The 22036-nt window shown below is 51.3% G+C and overlaps 1 protein-coding gene across 5 annotated transcripts in view; it reads left to right on the plus strand.

Annotated features, from left to right (window-relative positions):
• SLC3A2 (solute carrier family 3 member 2) overlaps positions 1 to 4621 on the plus strand; it is a 35952-nt gene extending 31331 nt beyond the window's left edge. For all 5 annotated transcript variants that reach the window (XM_059069966.2, XM_067037442.1, XM_067037443.1 and 2 more), the window contains 7 exons: positions 466 to 560; positions 2153 to 2221; positions 2327 to 2385; positions 2539 to 2719; positions 2832 to 2975; positions 3890 to 3973; positions 4098 to 4621. In XM_059069966.2, the coding sequence (XP_058925949.1) occupies positions 466 to 560; positions 2153 to 2221; positions 2327 to 2385; positions 2539 to 2719; positions 2832 to 2975; positions 3890 to 3973; positions 4098 to 4460 (995 nt within the window). In that variant the 3' untranslated portion in view covers positions 4461 to 4621. The remainder of the gene's footprint in view (positions 1 to 465; positions 561 to 2152; positions 2222 to 2326; positions 2386 to 2538; positions 2720 to 2831; positions 2976 to 3889; positions 3974 to 4097) is intronic.
• Positions 4622 to 22036: the final 17415 nt, after the last annotated feature.

Consider the following 22036-nt stretch of genomic DNA (forward strand, 5'->3'; position numbering starts at 1 on the left):
GCAGGTACAGGGGAGGTTTGTTAGGCTTCAGCCTAAAATGGACTTGTCAGGTGGTTCAGAGACTTTGTATACTTGGATGTGCTGTTATTTAACTTCTGGGCTTCAGTGCCCTTATTTGCAAAATGTAGGTTTTTGCTAAATCAGTGGTTTTAAAACTTGTAAAAGAGTGGATCCTTTTGAAAAAAAATCCAAGTAAAATCTTTTACATTGAACAGGGTTCGCTTTGGGGGTGAGGGGCCCAGGGCCTCATAAGCTCAGCCTTCTCTGTTACACTACCCTCCCCCCGCCTCCCGCCCCGCCACTTGCTCATATCTCTGTTTCAGTGGAATGAGTTTTGCCAGGGTTCAAATCTAAGCTTTTGTACCAATACATAGGAGATACTCTGCCGATTTATATTTGTTGATTTCCTCCTTTCCCCTCCCCCCAGAGTCTTTCTATCAACTGCCTCCTCCTCCATTGTTCTAGGCATCCGGGTCATCCTAGACCTCACTCCCAACTACAAGGGCCAGAACTTGTGGTTCCACTCCACTCAGGTTGACACTGTGGCCACCAAAGTGAAGGTGAGTGTGTTGGTGCTTATGGCCTGTGGGAGCGGGATGCTGGGGTTGTTTGGTCCTTTCATAGCAAGTTCTGTAACCGTAGCCCGGTGCCAGCCAAGGGGGCCCCTTGCTCCTTGGAGCCAAGCAGGCATGCTCCTCCCACAGGCAGAAGGATAGTCAAGCATTGCACCCCTATTTTTGTTTGTTCCTTTTCTGACCACTCATTTTCCTTGTTTCCCTGACTCTGAGGGTGACAGTGCCAGGAAGGGAATTTCTCAGATGTGAATTTTCTTCCTTTTGGGAGAGGAAGCCCTTTCTCTATGGGAATTCTGTCCTGTCCGGTTTCCCTTTTCTTATTTGATGTGTTTTGGAGTGGAGCCCAGTCTGAAATTGTAAGCATTGGGGTCTTCCTATGTGTCTGGGAGTATGCTGAATATTATATACCTTCTTTAATCCCCTGCATAACAAAACAAGGTCCCTGTCAGTATCCCTAATCTGTAAATGAGGAAGCTAAGGTTCACAGGTCTTTAATGTGCCCTGGGATTTGATGTTCCAACTAGTCTTATGTCTCTAATCTGCCTACTCCGAAGGCCTAAGGCTCAAACTCTGTACCCTGCAGGCTGGGAGTGGGGCTTTGAATGTCATCCCAGCTCCTAATGCCTGGGTTCTAGGACACTGACCAGTTCAGAAAGGGGTAGAACAAAAATGGAGGCAGACTCGGACACTTAGCTGGCAGCTGTGATTCTGAGGTAGAATTTTGTAGTCTCAGCATGTCAGTTGACTCTTGGGGTCATTCGGTTCATTCCTTGCTACTTGCCGGAAGACCCTTTAAAAGTTACTGAGAAGGAAATGTTTTCAGATGGTGTGGCAGCCTCAGATGAAGATGGAGACTAGAAGAGAGAGCACATGGATCAGAGAGAGGAAGAGGAAGAGAGGGGCGGCAGGGAGGGGTGCTGTGTCATGTGCCCCATGAATGCCAGGGCTTCAGGCCTGGGCCTGTTCTGCAGAGCTGGCTTCTCTTTTCAAGTCTTTGGCTAAACTGCCCTGGGGCTGTGCTTTGAATTTCACTTTTTTATCCTTGGTCTTGGCTGTGACTAGCTCTTTTACTTACCCTCCCCAGGCTCCAGGAAACCGGGAGAGGAGTAAGTATACTCTTCTTGGGATCTTGGTTAGCATTTTAGGTCCCATCCCTGCTGCTCTCCGATTGTGGCCTTGAGCATGCCTCCTTGCTTCTCTGACATTGTTTCCTTATCTGTAAAATGAGTATACCAGCATTCCACACACGCTAAGTGTTAAATGAAGTTACACGTATGAACACACTTTTCTCATCGGTCTTTTCTGTAGGGGTCAAAGGTAAAGCTTTGTGAGTCACCATGAGGAGGAGTAGAGAAGTAGAGCACTATATCACTGAGAGAATCAATGATAGGTTAGAACGGAAGGGAACTAAAGGCTACCTGCAGGTTTATAATAGAGGCAGGAAAGTGAGACCGTTCAAGGCAAGTGACCCTCCAGAGGCCACGGGAGAGTGCATGGTGGGCAAGAGTTAGTGTGGGCTGAGCCTTTGCATCAGAGTGTTGATGCCTTTCCTCTGTTCTTTTGCCTCCCTCTTGCAGGAAGCTCTGAGGTTTTGGCTGCAGGCTGGCGTGGATGGGTTGCAGGTCCGGGACGTGGGGAACCTGACAGTGAGTACCCTTGCCGTGCGAGGGGCGGAGCCTGGGTGAGCACGGAAGCGCCCGCCAGCGCCTGCTAGTGTGCCCTGCTTCTCGCCTCTGCTCTTTTCCTCCTAGGACGCGTCCTCATTCTTGGCTGAGTTGCAGAACATCAGTAAGAGCTTCAGTGAAGATAGGTGGGTACCAGACCCTGGCTTCCCTGACTCGGCCCCTTAGTGGGAACCCCTCAGTGGAGCACTAGCCCCCAAGAAGCAGAGTGTTCCTAGTCCAAGAAACCTCCTGCCTTTCTTGCCCTGCACTAACCTTGACTCTTGCTCTGCTCTGTGCAGGCTCTTGATTGCAGGCACAGACTCCTCCGACCTTCAGCAGATCCTCAGCCTGCTCGAATCCACCAAGGACCTGTTGTTGACCAGCTCTTACCTGTCAACCTCCAGTTTCACTGGGCAGCATATGCATTTCCTGGTCACCCAGTATTTGGACGCCTTTGGCAGCCGCTGGTGCAGCTGGAGCGTGAGTTCCACAGTGGTGGGAGAGGGGGCAGCAGGCCTTTTGGAAGAAAGGAGTGTTGGCAGGTGGAGGAAGAGGCGGGCCTTGGGGCTCACCGGTGCCTCCATCCCCGCAGTTGTCTCAGTCGGGGCTCCTGACCTCCTTCGTGCCACCTCAGCTCCTCCGACTCTACCAGCTGCTGCTCTTCACCCTGCCAGGGACCCCAGTTTTCAGCTATGGAGACGAGATTGGCCTAGAGGAAGCTGCCCCTCCTGGACAGGTATCGCTTGCTGCCTGCCCAGCGCGGTGGGGGAGGCTGCATTCGTCCGTCACGGTGGTTCTGTGGCTGGCGGTGGACAGGCGGGAGCCTTGGGGAGGGACCTGTGCTGGATCGCCAAGTCAGCCACCTGGTCGGCCACCTGGTCAGTCGCTGTGTGGCCTTGGCAGGTTATTTCACTTCTCTGACTCTTGGTCATCTCTGCCGTGATACTGCTTTTTTCTTATAGGGTAGCTAGGACTGTATGAGGGCATATTTTAAAATGCAGTACCTGGCTCCTGGTAGGAGGTCAGCATGGTAGCCATCACTCGGTAATTTGTTCATTCACTGGACAGCGGGGGGTACTCTGTGTTAGGCTCTGCTCTCCAGGAACTCAGAGTTGCGTGGGGGAGCCAGCTGAGTAAGAGAGGTACACGCAGCGAGTGCCTTGGTGGGGTTAGGCCATGAAGGCACCCCGTTAGCTTTAGCCACAGGGTTGGAGGTTGACACCTAAGCTGATATTTATAGAACCTGTCATTCACTTATTCCACAAAGCTTTATGCAGTAATTCCTATATGCTATGCGTGGAGGAAACAGAAATACAGCGGCGCACAAAAGAGCTGGAGGTGGTGAAATTAGATAGTAGGCACGTATGATAAAGATGCCAGGTGCTGATATGTGCAAGAAAGCAGGGTAAGGGACCTAGAGAGTAGGGGGTGTGGGCGGTTTTATACCAAATGGCCACAGGAAACGTGATGGAGGCACCTGAGCAGGGACCAGAGGGCAGTGAGGGGCTAGCTCGTGGCTGTCTGGGAGAAGTGCCCTCTAGGCTAGGGCCCTGAGGTGGGGGAGGTTATACTTCTGTGGGGCTGGAAGCAGGAGGAGGAGTTGGAGAGCCGCCCAGGTCTTTTCCAAGTACTGTTTTCCCTGCCTTTTAGCCTGTGAAGGCCCCGGTCATGCTGTGGGATGAATCCAGCTTCCCCAACACTTCAGGACCTGTAAACACCACCATGACGGTGAAGGTAAGGGTTTTAGATGGGCAGGGCCTGACCGGCAAGGGGTGAGGGCAGGTGGCTGGTAGGAGTTCGCGCCCAGGGGAGCCCTTCACCCGCTTCTGCTGTATCTTTATCGCTTTACCGTTTGCAGGGCCAGAGTGAAGACCCTGGCTCCCTCCTCTCCCTGTTCCGATGGCTGAGTGATCAGCGGGGTAAGGAGCGCTCCCTGCTGCACGGAGATTTCCACGCGCTCTCCTCGGGGCCCGACCTCTTCGCCTATATCCGGCAATGGGACCAGAACGAGCGTTTCCTCATAGTGCTCAACTTTGGGGACGTGGGCCAGCCTGCCAGGCTGGGCGCCTCCAGCCTGCCTGCCGGCACCAGCCTGCCAGCCAGTGTGGACCTGCTGCTCAGCACCCGCCCAGGCCGCAAGGAGGGCACCCCTCTCGAGCTGGAGCACCTGAACCTGGAACCCCACGAGGGGCTGCTGCTTCGCTTCCCCTACCTGGCCTGACCTGGGCCCACTCCCCGCCCCTCCCCTCCCCAGGCCCTTTGACTTCTGGTTGTTCTCTCTCTCTCTCTCTCTCTCTCTCTTCTTTTCTTTTTAAACTGTTACAGATGAACCCCAGAATAGGGTGTTTTCTGGTTTCAAATAAAAGTCACCCCTACCTGGTATGTCCTCGTCTTCCCTCTACCCGCTGTCCACGGCAGGAAATTCTCTCCCCTTCTTCCCCTCTCCCCCACTGGACCCCCCCCGCCCCCGCCCCAAGTGATCAAGACCAGAGAGGAAGGGGCCTGTTGAGGTCATAACAGCAAGGTGGTGTCGGGATGAACTAGCATCCCGCCTCCTCACCCGGCCTGGAGGTCTCAGCTCCTGCCGACTCTTCCTTACCTCCTCAGCAGTGGTCCCCAGCCAAGTGTGGTCACTTTTCCTGTTTTGCAGACTTCACATTTCTGGGAGAAAAAGTGGGAGTGGGGTGGCCTGTTTTCTAAAAGGTACTTCTAAAAGATGCTGCAGGTTCTTCATTCAACAAGAACTTACTGTGTTCTCAGCATGTGCCAGGAGCTGTTCTAGTCCTGGGGTCACAGGAAGGAACAGAGTACAAAGATCCCTGTCTCCTTGGGGCTTATATTCTCGTGAGGAGATGGAGAAGAAAAAAGATGCATAAAATTAAGCATATGGTGGACACAGTGGTAGTGTTCAAAGAGGAAAAAGTAGAGCAGGGAAAGAGGTAAGTGTGTGGCATGGGGGGAGTTTGGGGTGAGGGCTAGAGGAAGCCTCACCAAGGAGGTGACATTTGAATAAAAGGTCTGAAAGAAGGGAGGGAGTTAACTTGCTAGATGTCTGGGAAGAAGCTTTCCAGGGCCCTGGGTGGGAGCACACCTGACTCTTGTGAGCAGTGAGGCAGGGGCGAGGTGGGGAGGCCCAGGGATGAGGTCTGGTTGGCAAGGGGTGGGCAGGTGGTGAAGGGTATAGTAAGGCACGCAGTGGCGGGGCGGCGGGGGGGACAAACAGTTGGCAAACTGCACCGTTGGAGGGCACGGTCCCCAAAAGAATGCCCTCATTTCAGACACCAGCTGCAAGTTCTGGGTCCCCATGACCATCTGGGTTATTTGCTAGAGAGGCTCACAGAACACAGGAAAGCACAAAGATCGTGGTTTTATTATAGAGAAAGGATACACATTCAAAAACCAAGGACGGGGGCTTCCCTGGTGGCGCAGTGGTTGAGAATCCGCCTGCCGATGCAGGAGACACGGGTTCGTGCCCTGGTCCGGGAGGATCCCACATGCCGCGGAGCAACTAAGCCCGTGAGCCATGGCCGCCAGGCCTGCGCGTCCGGAGCCTGTGCTCCGCAACGAGAGAGGCCACAACAGTGAGAGGCCTGCATACCGCAAAAAAAAAAAAAAAAAACAAGGACAGAAGCACAGGACCCATCAGGGATTGGGAGGGGTCCCGGTGTGAAGCGTCCGATGGTCCTTTCCTAGTGGAGTGGAGTCCTGTCACAGACCTCCTGACTATAACCCACAGAGTGTGGCCAGGCAGGGAAGCTTGCCTAAGCCTTTGGTGTCCAGAGTTTTTCTTGGGGCTTAATCACATATGCCCACATGGCTAACGTTTATTCTCCAGCCCCTCCCGGAGGTTCCGGCTAATAGCTTTTAGTCTCCAGCCCCTCCAGATGCCTCGTGTCCCAACGCCCTCATCATAAATCACATCATTAGGGACTTCCCTGGTGGCAATGGTTAAGAATCTGCCTGCCAATGCAGGGGACATGGGTTGGAGCCCTGGTGCGGGAAGACCCCACGTGCCGCAGAGCAGCTAAGCCCGTGCGCCACAACTACTGAGCCTGCGCTCTAGAGCCCGCGTGCCTAGAGCCCGTGCTCTGCAACAAGAGAAGCTACTGCAATGAGAAGCCCGCGCGCCGCGATGAAAAGTAACCCACTCACCGCAGCTAGAGAAAGCCCGCGTGCGACGACAAAGACCTGACGCAGCCAAAAATAAATAAATAAATTTATAAAAAAAATAATAATAAATCACATCATTAGACTGTCTGATGTCTGAAGGCCCCAGACTAACAGAGACACTCTTATCAGGCAGGACATTCCAGGGGCCTAGATATCACCTCTCAGTAACTGAGGGCAAAGGCCAGACTTTGGTGTTGGTAAGAAGTGTTGGAATCCTGCATTTATTTTGCAGAGCCACAGGATTTGCAGTCATAATGATTTTTAGGTTGGCCTCACAGCCTCAGGTTGAGCTTGGCCCTCTTAGGGAAAAGAACACTTGTTCCTGTAAGATGGGGCTTGGGTCGGGACGGGGTGTCTTAAGGGTGTCTTGATGTAAGGGACAGATCAAAAGGATTAGATGCCCCAAATTAAGGTCCAGTCCTTGTCTGCTGACCCTTGCCCTGAGGGCTGTGAGGAAAGGTGTGCACATGGCATGTATTCTGAGACTTCAGTTCCTGAAGACACTCTCTGCAGCCTGTCAGTTGGACCTGAGCTCTCTGCTGCCTGGGATTTGCCTTCCCCTCCTCACTGCCCCTCCCCCTTCTGGCCCACGTCTAATCTGGGCCTCTCCTCTTCCTGAGGCTCCCCACCCCTTCCCTCCTTGGTCCTTTCCCAGGGTCCCAGCTCCAGACCTCCCTTTCCCCCCTCCCTCGGCCTCCTGGCCTCCCCTCTGATCCACAGTTTGTATCATGGGGTCGCTACAGATGGAGCCTCATCATGATTGTGTGCTTTGCAACTTACTGTGGGCTTAACACTTAAAAAAAATTGTGGTAAAATATATATAGCATAAAATTGATCATTTTAACCATTTTTAGGCGTACAGTTCAGTGGCATAAAGTACTTCACAGTGTTGTACAACCATCGCCACTCTCCATCTGCAGAACTTTTTCATCACGCCAAACTGAGACTGTCCATTAAACAATAACTCCCCCCATATTCTCTTTTTTTAAATAAAATGGGGCTTCCCTGGTGGCGCAGTGGTTGAGAATCCGCCTGCCAAGGCAGGGAACAGGGGTCCGAGCCCTGGTCTGGGAAGATCCCACATGCCGCGGAGCAACTGGGTCCTTGAGCCACAACTACTGAGCCTGCGCGTCTGGAGCCTGTGCTCCGCAACAAGAGAGGCCGCGACAATGAGAGGCCCGCGCACCGCGATGAAGAGTGGCCCCCGCTCGCCACAACTAGAGAAAGCCCTCGCACAGAAACGAAGACCCAACACAGCCAAAAATTTAAAAAAAAAAAAAAAAAAAAAAGTAGTGGCTTTAAAAATAAAAAATAAATAAAATAAAATGAATAAACCAAAAATTAAATGAAGACATTCAAATTTCCAGAGGTGCTGAGTAATCCTGGTAATACTCTGAGCTCTGTGCTGTGGGGGAACAAGTGAGAACATGAACTTGCAGGCCCTCTGAGATCTGCAAGAACTGGACCATTACTTATTTCTCCCTGACTGCCCACGTTAAGGACGGAAGGAAATAGAGCCAGATGCAGCCATAGAAGCTGCCTCGTCAGCCCTGCAGCTACCCTATGACGAAGGAATTCTCACCCTTATTATCACAGCTGAGGAAAGTGGCCAGAATGCCTCTCCCCAGGGCAGTCGGAGCTGACAGCAAGACTCACCTGAAATGGGGGCAGAGGGCCAAGGGCAGGTGGCTTCCACAGAAAGGCACCTCTGCTATTCATTCAGTCAACAAAATAGTTTCTGAGTTACTGCTCTGTTCCTGGTACCATCCTCATTTCCGGATTCAGGGTGAACAAGGCCCTGCCTGAATATGGTTTCCAGTCTCCAAAGGACCACATGCTTGGCCTCCTAAGCACTGGAGGCCACCTCTTAAGGGTTAAGCACACTTGTGTTTAAATGAGATCATCGGTGAAATAAGATTTCACTTTTTCTTTTTTTTTTCCTTTTTGAGTCATTGTGATACATCTATGAGGATGGTGGGGGCCTTGTGTATAGGGTAAGGGACCTCCGCTCTTGGACACGGCAGTGGAGCTGCCACGTAGACCCAGGCCTTGACCCCATAGTCAAGCCCCCGGGCCACCAGACTCGGTCTTTCCCCAGGGCCTCTAGCCAGTTACCTGCGGGCCGGGGAGGGAACTGACATTTTCCATTGGTCTTAGTACCAATCAATGTGCTATGTGTTGGGGCATAAAGGGGCCTAAAAGGCTGCCACTGTTCTGGGCTTCACTGACTGGCGTGGAAGCAGATGTGCAAATAATCACAGTTCGGAGGTAAAGGCTGTGGGGCAGCTGTAAACTGGGCCCCGTGGAGTACAAAGCGTTTAACCAAGGAGAGATCAGGGAAAGCCTCTGGGAGCCTTCATTTGAGCTGAGACTGAGGCACAAGCAGGCATTCGTGTGATGCACGTAGAGGACAGGGCCACCCGGCTAGAGGGGACATTATGGAGAGCCACTCAGTTGAGACACCGCGGTGAGCGTGGTTTTGGACCACACTAGCTTGGGAGAGTGGTGACAGCCAACCGGAGGCTGGAAGGGCTTTAACAGTCATGTTCAAATTAGCTATACTTTGCCTGTTTGTAGATCAGTGGTTCCCACCCTGGTTATGCAGAATCCTCTGGAAAAGTTTCTCCCATTCAACATTCACTGAACTGGAATCTCCAAGGGAGTGAGCCTGGGAGTCTATTTTTAATTAACTTTCTGAAATGATTCCCACAGCAGTTTGGGAAACACTAGCGCAACGTTTGCCTTGCTTAGTGATGCCCAAGGATGATGATTAGAAAGAAAAGTCCTGGTTTTTTCTCCTGAATATTCTGTTTCAGAAGGTCTGGGGTAAAACACGAGAGTCTATAAGAAGCTCAGATGAGAATGAGAAAGGAAGCCGCTGAGATGTGCTTGGTAGGGATGACACGGTCAGGACTGAGTTCTGGGAAGCTCACTCTGGCTCAGCTGCTGGAAGAAGCTGAGGGTGGTCAGGACTGGGCGCCGTTTAGGAGGCTGGTGGAAGCTTTGGAAGAGAGAGGCAGGGGCCGTGGGGCTGCAGAGGAGGGGATGGCTTGGACAGATGGTTCGAGAGAAGAAGCTCCAGGATTTCATGATGGCCTGGGAGGGATGGACTTGATGTGAGGGGAGAAGGTTGCTGTGTGGTGACTCCTGAGTTTCTAGCTTAGGAGACTGGGGGAGCAGGCTGGGGCCGTGGAGCTAAGCGGGGGAGGCAGGAAGAGAAGCAGCCGTGGGCGGGAAGGGGATCAACTCCATGCACACATGCTGGGGTTAGGTGCCCTTGGACTTGCAGGTGGAGGTTTCCAGCGGAGGAGGGTCTACAGCTCAGCAGAGCGGTAGAGGTGGGGGTACCTACTACGGTGGCTCTGAATGATGTGGCGGTGAGTGTGTGCGGTGAGAAGGGCAGAAAGGGGGAGGCTGGAGCCCTGAGAGCTGGCAACATTAACAGGACAGTGGAAGAGGGACCCGCGGAGGAGGAGGAAGAGAAGAGAACAGAGCCCTGGGGTGGGGGATGGGAAGGCAGGAGAAAGAGGCCAGGTCAGGGTCAGAGCGGAGCTGTCCCTGGTGGCCTGCAGTTTGGTGACAAGGAGATCATTGGTGGTCTTCTCCAGAGCCCTTCCAGGGGAGGGTGGAGAAACGGATTTTTCTAATGTTAAGGGCGAGAGGTATTGGTAAAAGTTTCGAGATAGCATCTGTCAGAGTTCCTGGTTTTCTTAAGCAGCAAAAGAACCCATTGAAAGGCTGTCCGGACCTGCCAGGAGGAGGCAGGACCAGATTTGGAAAACGGGCAGGAAGCGGGCGCCAAACAGCCGGAAGTACCATTGTCTTCTAACTGGAACTGCCTGGGAGGCTGCCACTGGGGACTTGCTGCCAATGCGCGTGCTGTTGGGCACAGAGTCACCGGACGCGGGCGTTGCTGAAGGGCAGAACGTGCTCCACCTGCACTGGTCCTGAGTCCGGGACGCAGGGGGATCACCTTCTCCTTCCCACAAAGGGCTCCATCTGGCTGACACGTCACCCACGTGGTACTGTGTCTGCACGGAAGGGCCGCCCTCTTCTAGTTCACAGAAGGGTGCTGGTGAGCCGGGGGTGGGGGTGGGGCCCTAGCTATACAAGAGTCAAGGATGCTTTTAAGGTTTTCAGCCCGAGGAGCTGGAAGATTGGATTTGCCACTTGTTGAGGTGGGGAAGATGGCCAGAGAAGCGGGATTAAAAAGGGAACTGGCAGCTCAGTTTGGGCTCTGATGCTTTTGAGATGTAGCAGACATCTAAGTGGAAGTGTCAAGGTGTTAGTCGGACATGCTGCTCCGGTGTTCATGGAGTTCTGGGCTGGAGATGGGGATTTGGGAGTCATGCACACGGCTGGCATTTAAAGCCACGAGATGACCGGAGATGACCAGGCGAGTGAGTGTAGGAAGGGAAGAGAAGAGGACCAAGGACTGAGGGCCAAGCCCTTCAGAGGGGAGAGAGGAGGAGGAGCCAGCGACAGAGGCTGAGAAAGAGGGCCAGTGAGGTAGGTAGGAGAGTGTGGCCTCGGGACAAAGCAAGGAGGACATGTCAGATGCTTCCGGGGACCAAGTAAGAGGACAGAGCCTCGGCCATGGTGTTGATCAGTGTGAGGTCTTTGGTGACCTTGACAAGAGCGGTTTTGGTTGAGGTTAGGGCAAAAGCCAACTGGAAAGGGTTTAGGAGGATCAGAGGAGGGAATTTGGAGTCAGTGACTAGACAGTGTAGCTGTTAAGGAAGAGAGAGAAATGAGGCACTAGCTGGAGGAAGAAGAGGGCCAAAGGTTTTAAAAAATTATTATATTCATTTCACTATTTAATTTTTTTAACATCTTTATTGGAGTATAACTGCTTTACAATGGTGTGTTAGTTTCTGCTTTATAACAAAGTGAATCAGTTATACATGTACATATATCCCCATATCTCTTCCCTGTTGCGTCTCCCTCCCTCCCACCCTCCCTATCCCACCCCTCTAGGTGGTCACAAAGCACCTAGCTAATCTCCCTGTGCTACGCGGCTGCTTCCCACTAGCTATCTATTTTACATTTGGTAGTGTATATATGTCCATGCCACTCTCTCACTTTGTCCCAGCTTACCCTTCCCCCTCCCCGTATCCTCAAGTCCATTCTCTAGTAGGTCTGTGTCTTTATTCCCATATTGTCCCTAGGTTCTTCATGACCATTTTTGTTTGTTTCTTAGATTCCATATATATGTGTTAGCATATGATATTTGTTTTTCTCTTTCTGACTTACTTCACTCTGTATGACAGACTCTAGGTCCATCCACCTCACTACAAATAACTCAATTTCGTTTCTTTTTATGGCTGAGTAATATTCCATTGTATATATATGTGCCACATCTTCTTTATCCATTCATCTGTTGATGGACACTTAGGTTGCTTCCATGTCCTGGCTATTGTAAATAGAGCTGCAATGAACATTGTGGTACATGACCCTTTTTTTTTTTTTTGCGCTACGCGGGCCTCTCACTGCTGTGGCCTCCCCCGCCGCAGAACACAGGCTCTGGACGCGCAGGCCCAGCGGCCATGGCTCACGGGCCCAGCCGCTCCGTGGCACGTGGGATCCTCCCGGACCGGGGCACGAACCCGCGTCCCCTGCACCGGCAGGCAGACTCTCAACCACTGCGCCACCAAGGAAGCCCTACATGACTCTTTTTGAATTATGGTTTTCTCAGGGCATATGCCCAGTAGTGGGATTGCTGGGTCATATGGTAGTTCTATTTTTAGTTTTTAAGGAACCTCCATACTGTTCTCCATAGTGGCTGTATCAATTTATATTCCCACCAACAGTGCAAGAGGGTTCCCTTTTCTCCACACCATCTCCAGCATTTATTGTTTGTAGATTTTTTTTTTTTTTTTTTTTTTTTTGCTCTACGCGGTCCTCTCACTGCTGTGGCCTCCCCCCTTGTGGAGCACAGGCTCTGGACGCGCAGGCTCAGCGGCCGTGTCTCACGGGCCCAGCCGCCCCGCGGCATGTGGGATCCTCCCGGATCGGGGCACGAACCCGTGTCCCCTGCATCGGCAGGCAGACTCTCAACAACTGTGCCACCAGGGAAGCCCTGTAGATTTTTTGATGATGGCCAGTCTGACCGGTGTGAGATGATATCTCATTGTAGTTTTGATTTGTATTTCTCTAATGATTAATGATGTTGAGCATTCTTTCATGTGTTTCTTGGCAATCTGTATATCTTCTTTGGAGAAATGTCTATTTAGGTCTTCTGTCCATTTTTGGAGTGGGTTGTTTGTTTTTTTGATATTGAGCTGCATGAGCTGCTTGTAAATTTTGGAGATTAATCCTTTGTCAGTTGCTTCATTTGCAAATATTTTCTCCCATTCTGAGGGCTGTCTTTTCGTCTTGTTTATGGTTTCCTTTGCTGTGCAAAAGCTTTGAAGTTTCATTAGGTCCCATTTGTTTATTTTTGTTTTTATTTCCATTTCTCTAGGAGGTGGGTCAAAAAGGATCTGTTGTGATTTATGTCATAGTGTTCTATATTTTCCTCTAAGAGTTTTATAGTGTCTGGCCTTACATTTAGGTCTTTAATCCATTTTGAGTTTATTTTTGTGTATGGTGTTAGGGAATGTTCTAATTTCATTCTTTTACATGTAGCTGTCCAGTTTTCCCAGCACCACTTATTGAAGAGGCTGTCTTTTCTCCATTGTATACTCTTGCCTCCTTTATCAAAGATAAGGTGACCATATGTGCTTAATTTTTACTTTATCTTTTAATTGAGATATAATTGACATAAAACATACCAATTTGATATTTTTTGTCTATATCGGGCAGTGATCATCACAATTAGTCTAGTTAACATCTCTCATCATACATAGTTGAGTTTTTTTTTTGTTTTTGTGATGAGAACTTTTAAGATGTACTTTCTTAGCAACTTTCAAATATGCAACACGAGGCTTTTTATTTATTTATTTAAGATGGGTGCAGTCACAGCATATGTGCTTCAGTGGAGAGGGGAAAACGCTGGAGAGAGGAGTCTTGCTGGATGGATGCCTTTGAGGTCCGGAGAGCGGGTGGGATCTATTGTGGGGATGGGGTGGGGCTGGCCTTTACTGGGAGCTGGTCACAGAGAAGGTGGAGTATCGAGTTTAGAGTTGGAGGGTAGAAGGGGGAGGGGTGGGGTGCGGGTGGAGTTTGTGGAATTCCACCGCACATTGCTTTTATTTTCTCAGCCAAACAGGAAACACGGTCAATAGCTGAGAGTTCAGACTGGGGCCTCCTAAGTGCTAGAGATTTGAGGAGGGGGAGGAAGTATGAATAAATATCGAGGACACTATTCACGGTGTCTGTTTGGGACTAAGTACATCAGCTACTTGTTGGAAATGCAGGATCTTAGGCCCACCCCGACCTCTTTTTTTTTTTTTGGCCACACCATTCAGCTTGTGGGATCTCAGTTCCCTGGTCAGGGATTGAACCCAGGCCACGGCAGTGAAAGCCTGGGATCCTAACCACTACACCATCAGACAACTCGCCTACCCCAGACCTCTTGAATCAGAATCGGAGTCTGCATTTTAGTGGACCAGCCCTGATGGAGCGGAATGGTAGGGCCACCGTCTGAGGGGAAGGTAGATGGATTCCCAGGCAGTGTGAACAGTCTGCTTCAGACCTGACTTTGTTTCTCTTGGTGCTAACTAATGTAATTTCAGCACTTGGCCTCGGAAACTCCAGGCCCCTTAACCTGGTGGCAAAAAAAAAAAGAAAAGAAAAGAAAAGAAAAAAACCTCAGTATGATAAGGAGAAGATGTTCCTCTGTCTTCTTCTGTAGCAGCAGAAATAAAAGCAGATTCTGTTCTGAATCATAAGACCAACCTTGCAAATGTTATTTCTAACGAGGGAGTCTCGTCAAACAATCAAATTTAAGAGGCTGTTGCTTTGTCCTGTGAAAGCAACCTTTAACTCTTAAACAGCTTGTAATTCTGATTGCTTGTCTTCCTTAATAATGTGTTGCCCTGGCAATAATATTTAAATTCACATCTCTGTTTTGTAAAAGGTATAAATACCTGTGAGTTTTTTGCGAAGCCAGAAGAGGGGCACTGGCCCATGCCTATTCTCCCACGTAAAATAACTGCTGCAGTGACTACAAGATTTCTTAAACAGAGTTTGAGTGTTAGTTCATTTAAATGAACACAAAGGAGGCAAGGTCACTTGTGAGCACGGACGGTAGGGAAAGAGGAGAGGAGAATGAGGAGAGAAGGGGAAAGCTGAGAACACCTTTGGGAATAAGGCAAGGGAGCCGACTGGGGACAAGTACCAGGGCGGTTAGATGGCACCACCATGAGGCCCATTGGCTGAGGTCAGGAACCCTGCATTGATTCTGGTGCCAATCTGCAAGGTGGCAGGAGTTTTTTGCCAGCAGTGCTTGAGCGCCCCTGCGTAGGACCAGGGAAGATGGATGGCTGGTGGCGTTGGTCCAGGGTGGTGAGTTTGCAGCGGAAGCAAGGGGCTGTGGGATCTTGGATATTTGTGGTGTGGCTGAAAGAGGGCACGGTTCAAGGAGAAGCCATGGCAGGGGAGAGGGTTGAAGGACTGGGAGAAAAAGGACAGGGCCTGGTGGGGTCGGGGAGCAGGAGTGAGGACGTTGGAGGTTAAGTTCTGGGAGAGGGGGCAGCTGAGGACTGGGTGTGGCTGGCGAGAAGTGGAGAGTGAGGTCCCTGGGGCTGAAGAGATCATGCCAACAGCGCTGATAAGTTGAGTGAGTCACCCAGGTGGGGTGGCAGTCAGGGTTAAGAGGAGGAGAGCGTGGGTTTGAAGGTCATCTGGGGAACGGACTCCTCGCTCTATCCAGATGAAACATCTTAACCTCAGCTTCCTCACTTGTGATACAGTCTGAACCGTTTTTACACAACACTTCTGACACCACGCACGTGTGTTTGTATGTGTTTATGTGTTGCTCTTTCCCTCTCACTCCAACCAATTCTCTGGACACTAACTGGGGGTCCTACAATTCAGTTCAACTCTGACACTATCTACCAGGAGTTATAGCACAGATACGACGAGTCAAGGGCTTGTTCCCCCAAGACTTGTCCCCATTTGAGGTGCCAGTTGCAAGTCCCAGGTGGTCATGGGTACTATAAATTCACAGTGTTCCCACAACTCCCTCCTCAGGTCCAGTTATTCTTTTTTTTTTTTTTTTTTAGCGGTACGCAGGCCTCTCACTGTTGTGGCTTCTCCGGTTGCGGAGCAGCACAGGCTCCGGACGCGCAAGCTCACGGGCCCAGCCGCTCTGCGGCATGTGGGATCTTCCCGGGCCGGGGCACGAACCCGTGTCTCCCGCATCGGCAGGCGGACCCTCAACCACTGCGCCACCAGGGAAGCCCCCCCAGTTATTCTTTAGGACAACTAGAGACAGCCAGGGCAACTCAACTCAGGGAAGTGCTTTACTTAGTACTACCAGTTTATTAGAAAGGATACAACTCAGGAACAGCCAAACAGAAGAGATGCACGGGGCAAGGTATGGGGAAGGGAAGTTGTGCGGAGCTTCTATGCCCTCCCTGTGTGAGTCACCCTCCCAGCACCTTGCTTTTTTTTTTTTTTTTTTGTGCCACCACTTTGCTTTGTACACCGACCTGGACGCTCTCTGAACTCTGCTGTTCAGCGGCTTTTACAGAGGTTCCACTGCATAGGCGTGATTGAAGTCATCCTTGCCTATTAGTGATCAACTCAGTCTCCCCGGAGGTCAGTGATGGCGCTGAAAATTCCAGCCCTCTATTCACATAGTGGATTCCTCTGGTAACCAGCCCCCATCCTGAAGCTATCTAGCTCCCCCCACCTCCCCTAGAGTGCCCTCATTAGCACAAACTCAGGTAAGGTTGAAATGGGCTCATGGCGAATAATCAAAGACACTTCTCTCGCCTCTATCGCTCAGGAAATTCCAAGGGTTTTAGAAGCTCTGTGTCAGGATCTGGGGACAAAGGCCCCCTGGTGGTCCAGTGGTTAAGAATCCGCCTTCCAATGCAGGGGACGCGGGTTCGATCTCCGGTTGGGGAACTAAGATCCCACATGTCGCAGAGCAACTAAGCCTGCGCGTCACAACAAAGACCCAGAGCAGCCAAAAAAAAAAAAAAAGATTCAAAAAGAGGATTTGTTCACATGTCAGAGGGGAAGAATGCTAATAGGAGTCAGAGAAACCTATGGGCTTCCTGTCTGGTTCCCAGTTGTCTAAGGTAAAATATAATAATAAGCAAAAATATAATATACTAATGATCATTTATTGTCTACTGTGTCACAGACAGTGTGTCCAGTACTTTACTGATCCTGAGGGGCTGTGGTGTAACGTGTGTCCCCCCCGCCCCTCACCCCCCCTACCCGCAGAGGCATAGGAGCCTAAGAAAGGGAAAGGGAAATGCTTTTACCCACTGCAGGAGGCGGGGAGAAAGCCAATCCTTCCCGAGTGTTTCATATGCGACAGGCCCAGCATGACCATACGTCTTTTACAGATGAGGAGGGGATTGGAATAATAAAGCGATCTGTCCAAGTTCACAAACTCTGGCTCCCAAACTCTTGCCTTGTAAGTTCCTGAGTGATAGGGGTGCTAGGAGCATCTTTTGTTCTAGTATTTGGTTTTTGATCCTGGTTCCTGACACAGAACTCCTAAATCCCTTAGAGCTTCCTGGGTGATAAGGAGGAATGTGTTTTGCTCTATTGAGGTGGCTCTAGACAAGTCCTGAACGGCTCTAGGAAGCGGCCTGCTCACCAGAAAGACCAAGCCGTGATTAGATGCTTTGAACTTTCAGCCCCACGCCTCATCCTCCAGGGAGGGGAGAGGGGCTAGAGATTGAGTTAATTAACAATTGATCACACCTACCTGGTGAAGCCTCCATAAAAATCCCTAAAGTTGGGGGTTCGGAGAGCTTCTGGGTTGGTGAACACGTCCACGTGCCGGGAGGGTGGTGCATCCCTACCCCACAGATACAGATGCTCCCACACTTGGGACCCTTTGGACCTCGCCCTTTGTAACTCTTCATCTGGCTGTTCATCTGTATCCTTTGTCATATCCTTTATTATAGAACTGGTAAATGTAGGTGTTTCCCTGAGTTCTGTGAACAGCACAGCAAGTTATTAAACCTGAAGTGGGGTCGTGGAACCTCCGATTTATAGCCAAAGCAGAGAGAAGTGTGGGTAACCTTGGGACCCACTACTTGGGACTAGCATCTGAAGCGTGCGCTGTCTTGAGGGACTGAGCCCTTAACTTGTAGGATCTGATGTAAATTGCAGGTAGATATTTTCGGAGTTGAATCGTAGGACACCCCCGGCTCCTGTCGGAGAATTGGTTGGTGTGGGAAGACCCCCCGCAATATTTAGTGTCAGAAGGTTTGTGAGTAGAGTGTAAAGGAAGCAGAACTTTTTCCTTTTCAGGGTGAGAATACTCCAAGCAGAGGAGTAAACACATGGAATGAGCTTGGGGCCTGTGTGAGGACCAGGAGGATTTCAGAGGCTGGGAGTAGGGTCTGTGTGGTGAGGTGTCACAGACAGAAGAGGCTGAAGAAGGAAGCAGGTCTTAATGTGAAGGTTGTTGGAGGCTAAGGAGCTTGCTTTTTAATCTCAAGCTGTTGGGACTTCCCTGGTGGCGTGGTGGTTAAGAATCCGCCTGCTAATGTAGGGGATGTGGGTTCGAGCTCTGGTCCGGGAAGATCCCACATGCCGCGGAGCAACTAAGCCCATGCGCCACAACTACCGAGCCCGTGTGCCACAACTACTGAAGCCCACATGCCTAGAGCCCGTGCTCTGCAACAAGAGAAGCCACCACAATGAGAAGCACGCACAACGCAACGAAGAGTAGCCCCTGCTGGCCGCAACTAGAGAAAGCCCATGCGCAGCAACGAAGACCCAATGAAGCCAAAAAAAAAAAAAAAAAAAATCTCAAGCTGTTATTGGCTAGCTGTTAGCAAGGAATTGACAGCGTCAGATCTGTGTGTTGGCAAAAGCCCTTTGGCTGAAGCATGGCGAATGGATGGGGGTGGGACCGATATTAGGCAGGGGTGGGCAAACTATGGCTTGTGGGTCTGTATCCCCTGTGAGCTAAGAAAGGATTTTGCATTTTTAAATAGCTGAAAAGCAAATCAAAAGAAGAGTAATATTTTGTGTCATAGGAAAACTATATGAGATTCAAATCTCAGTGAAATTCAAATCAAGTTTTACTGGAACACAGCCATGTTCATTTACTTATGTGTCGTTCAGGGCTGCTTTTGACCCTAATGGCAGGGTTGTGACAGAGACTGTATAACATTCGAGTACCTAAAAAAATATCCTTCATTTTGCCTCTTGGCTCACAGAGCCTCAAGTACTTACTATCTGGCCTTTTATGGAAAAAATTTGCTCACCCCTGAATTAAGTGATTATTAGCATTTCAGGCAAGAGGCCTGCATTAGGATAGTGACAGAGGGTAGTTGGGGGGGATGGAGAAAACTGAATGAATTTGGGAAATATTCAGATTTCTGGGTTGAGCACTGCATGAATGGTGATGCTAGTCAGGCCAGAAATACCAAGATGAGGAGTGGAACTAGGGGGCAGGAGGGAAGAGTGAGAACAGTTTTCAGGCCTACTTCGTGTGAGAGTCTGATTCCTGGAGTTACACAGATTGTGTGTGTCACGAAAGATGCTAAGAACAAAGGCATCACCTCCAACTCTTTAGAGGTTGGAGGCTGGTGTGGGGCACCCGGCATTTAAAAGGCTTTTGTGCTATAAAGGAGAGCAGGGGGCTTCCCCGGTGGCACGGTGGTTAAGAATCCGCCTGCCAGTGCAGGGGACACGGGTTCAAGCCCTGGTCCAGGAAGATCCCACGTGCCACGGAGCAACTAAGCCCATGCGCCACAACTACCGAGCCTGAGCTCTAGGGCCCGCGAGCCACAACTACTGAGCCCGCACGCCACAACTACTGAAGTCCATGCGCCTAGAGCCCATGCTCCACAACTAGAGAGGCCACCGCAATGAGAAGCCCACGCACTGCAACAAAGAGTAGCCCCCGCTCGCCGCAACTAGAGAAAACTTGTGCGTAGCAACGAAGACCCAATGCAGCCAAAAATAATTTTTTAAAAAAGGTGAGCAGCTACCTGGGAAAATTTACAGTTTGGTCAGCACCAGTTCCGGGAGAGGCCCAGGAGAATATGGCGTTGTCCGGAGATGCCAGTCTCCCCTCATCCATTTCCTGGTTGTCTGGTGAAGTTGGCATACCGGACAGAGGTCGGGCCTGCCTCAGAGTAGTATCAGCCAAGTGAGCTGATCCTTCGGGGACCTAGGGTTCCTGTTGAGGTGTGGAGGTAGGAGCTGAGGTGGCCAAGACGATCTACTCTATCATTTGTCCTGTTGTCCTTCCTGTTCTCTGGGAAGCAGTCCAGGCCGCTTCGAAGTGCCTCCTTCCTTGGCAGTGCTATTCTCTTGACTGCCCGCAGATGGCGCTGAAGCGACACGATGGGAATGGAGGGGTGGGGGCCGGCGGAAGGAGAAATAACTCCTAAGTCGCCCGCTTCTCTAGGTCTGCTCCAGCCTGCTGGCCGGACGAGGTGGCATTCACAAAACCACCCCATTCTTTCCCTACTTCCTGCTCTGGCACGAAACGCCCTTGTTTCTGGAGCAGAGAAGTATTCCCTCAAGGCGGGAGGGGGTGCAGTGTTTGGGGTGGACGATGCCCGGTCCAGCCATCCTCGCCTGTCGGGCTCCAGCCGTCTCCTGCAACTTCTGGCCGCTGGCTCTGCAGGAATCTTGCTTCAGAGGCTTTCAGGGCACAGACGCCGTCTCTGGGAAGCCCTCTTGGATTGCACACTCTCTCGCACCCCTATTCCTTTCTCCAAGCCCTGTTTCTTCTCCCTGGGCTGGGGCGATGGGACTCTGGACTCTTTTAGAAGCCCAGGCTGGAGGAGAAGGGAAAGGTGTGGGCCTGGACATGGACTTGGTGTCTGGCCTTCACCTGTGAGCAGCCTGGTCCTATGGTAAAAGCCACTGAGGTGCTTTTCCTAGAGTCTGTCTCATCCTCTTAAGGCTCCTGGAGGGCTCCTTCCCCTTTCAGAGCTGAGGACCCTGGAAGTAAGAGACATGCCTGAGGGGAGGGGCCATGGGCCTGTGCCTGGGACAAGGGCCACATGTGACCTGCTAGCCCCATTCCTCACCCGAATACCAGCTTTGACCCCCCCCCATCTCCTGGCCTCCATTAGAGGTTGAGCCAGTCCGATGCCAACACCCCCGCTCTCCCAACACTGCTTGGCTTCCTCAGTCTCCCCTGCAACCCCTCATCCGCATCCCAGGACCAATGCCTTCAACACAGGGCAGGGCATTTAACACGAAAGGGGGCTCAGGGCAAAGAGGTGGCCAGAGAGGGACCCCCTCAAGGTCTTGATCTGACAACCCAGGAAGCTGTGCTGTGGGAGAGGGGGATGGGCTTTGTGTCCTACAGTCATTCTCCACAGTGCTGTGCACCTGGCAGCCCTGGGCTGGGCTGTCCTGTCCACCTCTTGAGAGGATTGACCCTGCCCAGAGCGTCGGAAGCTTCCTTTTCAAAGGGTTCTGGGAGTCCTGACAGCTGTGTGTGGGGTGAATCTTTACTCTCTCTCTCTCTCTCTCTCTCTCTCTCTCTCTGTAAGGGTTTAGCGCCCCCTAGGACCTCATTCCTCTAGGCCAGCATTTCTCAAACTTTAGCCTGCATCACAATCACCTGGACGGCTCGCTGAAACAGACGGCTCGGATCCACCCCTAGAGTTTTTGATTCCGTGAATCTGGGGTGACCCTGAGAACTTATACATCTAAGAAGCTCCCAGGTGATACTGAGCTACTGGACAGGAGCACCGTGTGCTGAAGGATTAACTCAGCAGGTCTGGGTTGTCCAAACGCTGCACTTTCCAAAGAAAGGTTTGGCTCTTGCCTGGCTCCTGGGAGACAGCCCCTAAACCCTTGGAATATCTTGCCTGGTAAGAGTGTCTTTGCTTATCTGGGGGCCATGGGCCTCTCGGTATCAGTTTAGCCTCTGGAGGGGTTGGAGACTAAGTAAGGTCAGCTATGTGGGTGGTCAGGAGCCTCCATTAAACACTGGACACCAAGACTTGGCTCAGCTTTGCTGGTTGGCAATACTTCATGCAGCTGGAAACTGTGTTTCCTGGTTGTTGGCTCGTTGCTGGGAGAATTAAGTGCTGTCCCCATAACTCCACTGCGAGAGGACAGTAGAAGCTTGCAGCTGGTCTCTCCTGGGCTCTGCCTGTGCACCTTCATCCTTTGCTGACTCTAATTTGCATCGTTCACTGGAGTAAAATAGAACCACTCGGCAACTTTGCTTCCGGGAGACAGCTCTGCCCACCACAGCCCTACTCACCTAAGCTGGGGACCCTAGGTGCTGGGCCCACAGGTTTCAGTAGGTCCAGCCACTCTGTGCTGCCCCTCCTGAGACCGCTCTCAGGACAGTGGCCCATTTCTTACGGTGCTTGGACCCTCCCTGCCCCATCCTGCCCTGGCTTAAGACCAGGTCCTCCAGGGAATTCCCTGGTGGTCCGGTGGTTAGGACTCCTCGCTTCCACTGCAGGGGGCATCCCTGCGGGGAACTAATATCCCACAAGCTTCGAGGTGCGGCCAAATTGAAAAAAAAAAAAAAAAAAAAAAAAGAGCCAACACAGGGAA

Source organism: Kogia breviceps, chromosome 7 (assembly GCF_026419965.1).
Source record: "Kogia breviceps isolate mKogBre1 chromosome 7, mKogBre1 haplotype 1, whole genome shotgun sequence".
In the NCBI taxonomy this organism is placed as follows: domain Eukaryota; kingdom Metazoa; phylum Chordata; class Mammalia; order Artiodactyla; family Physeteridae; genus Kogia; species Kogia breviceps.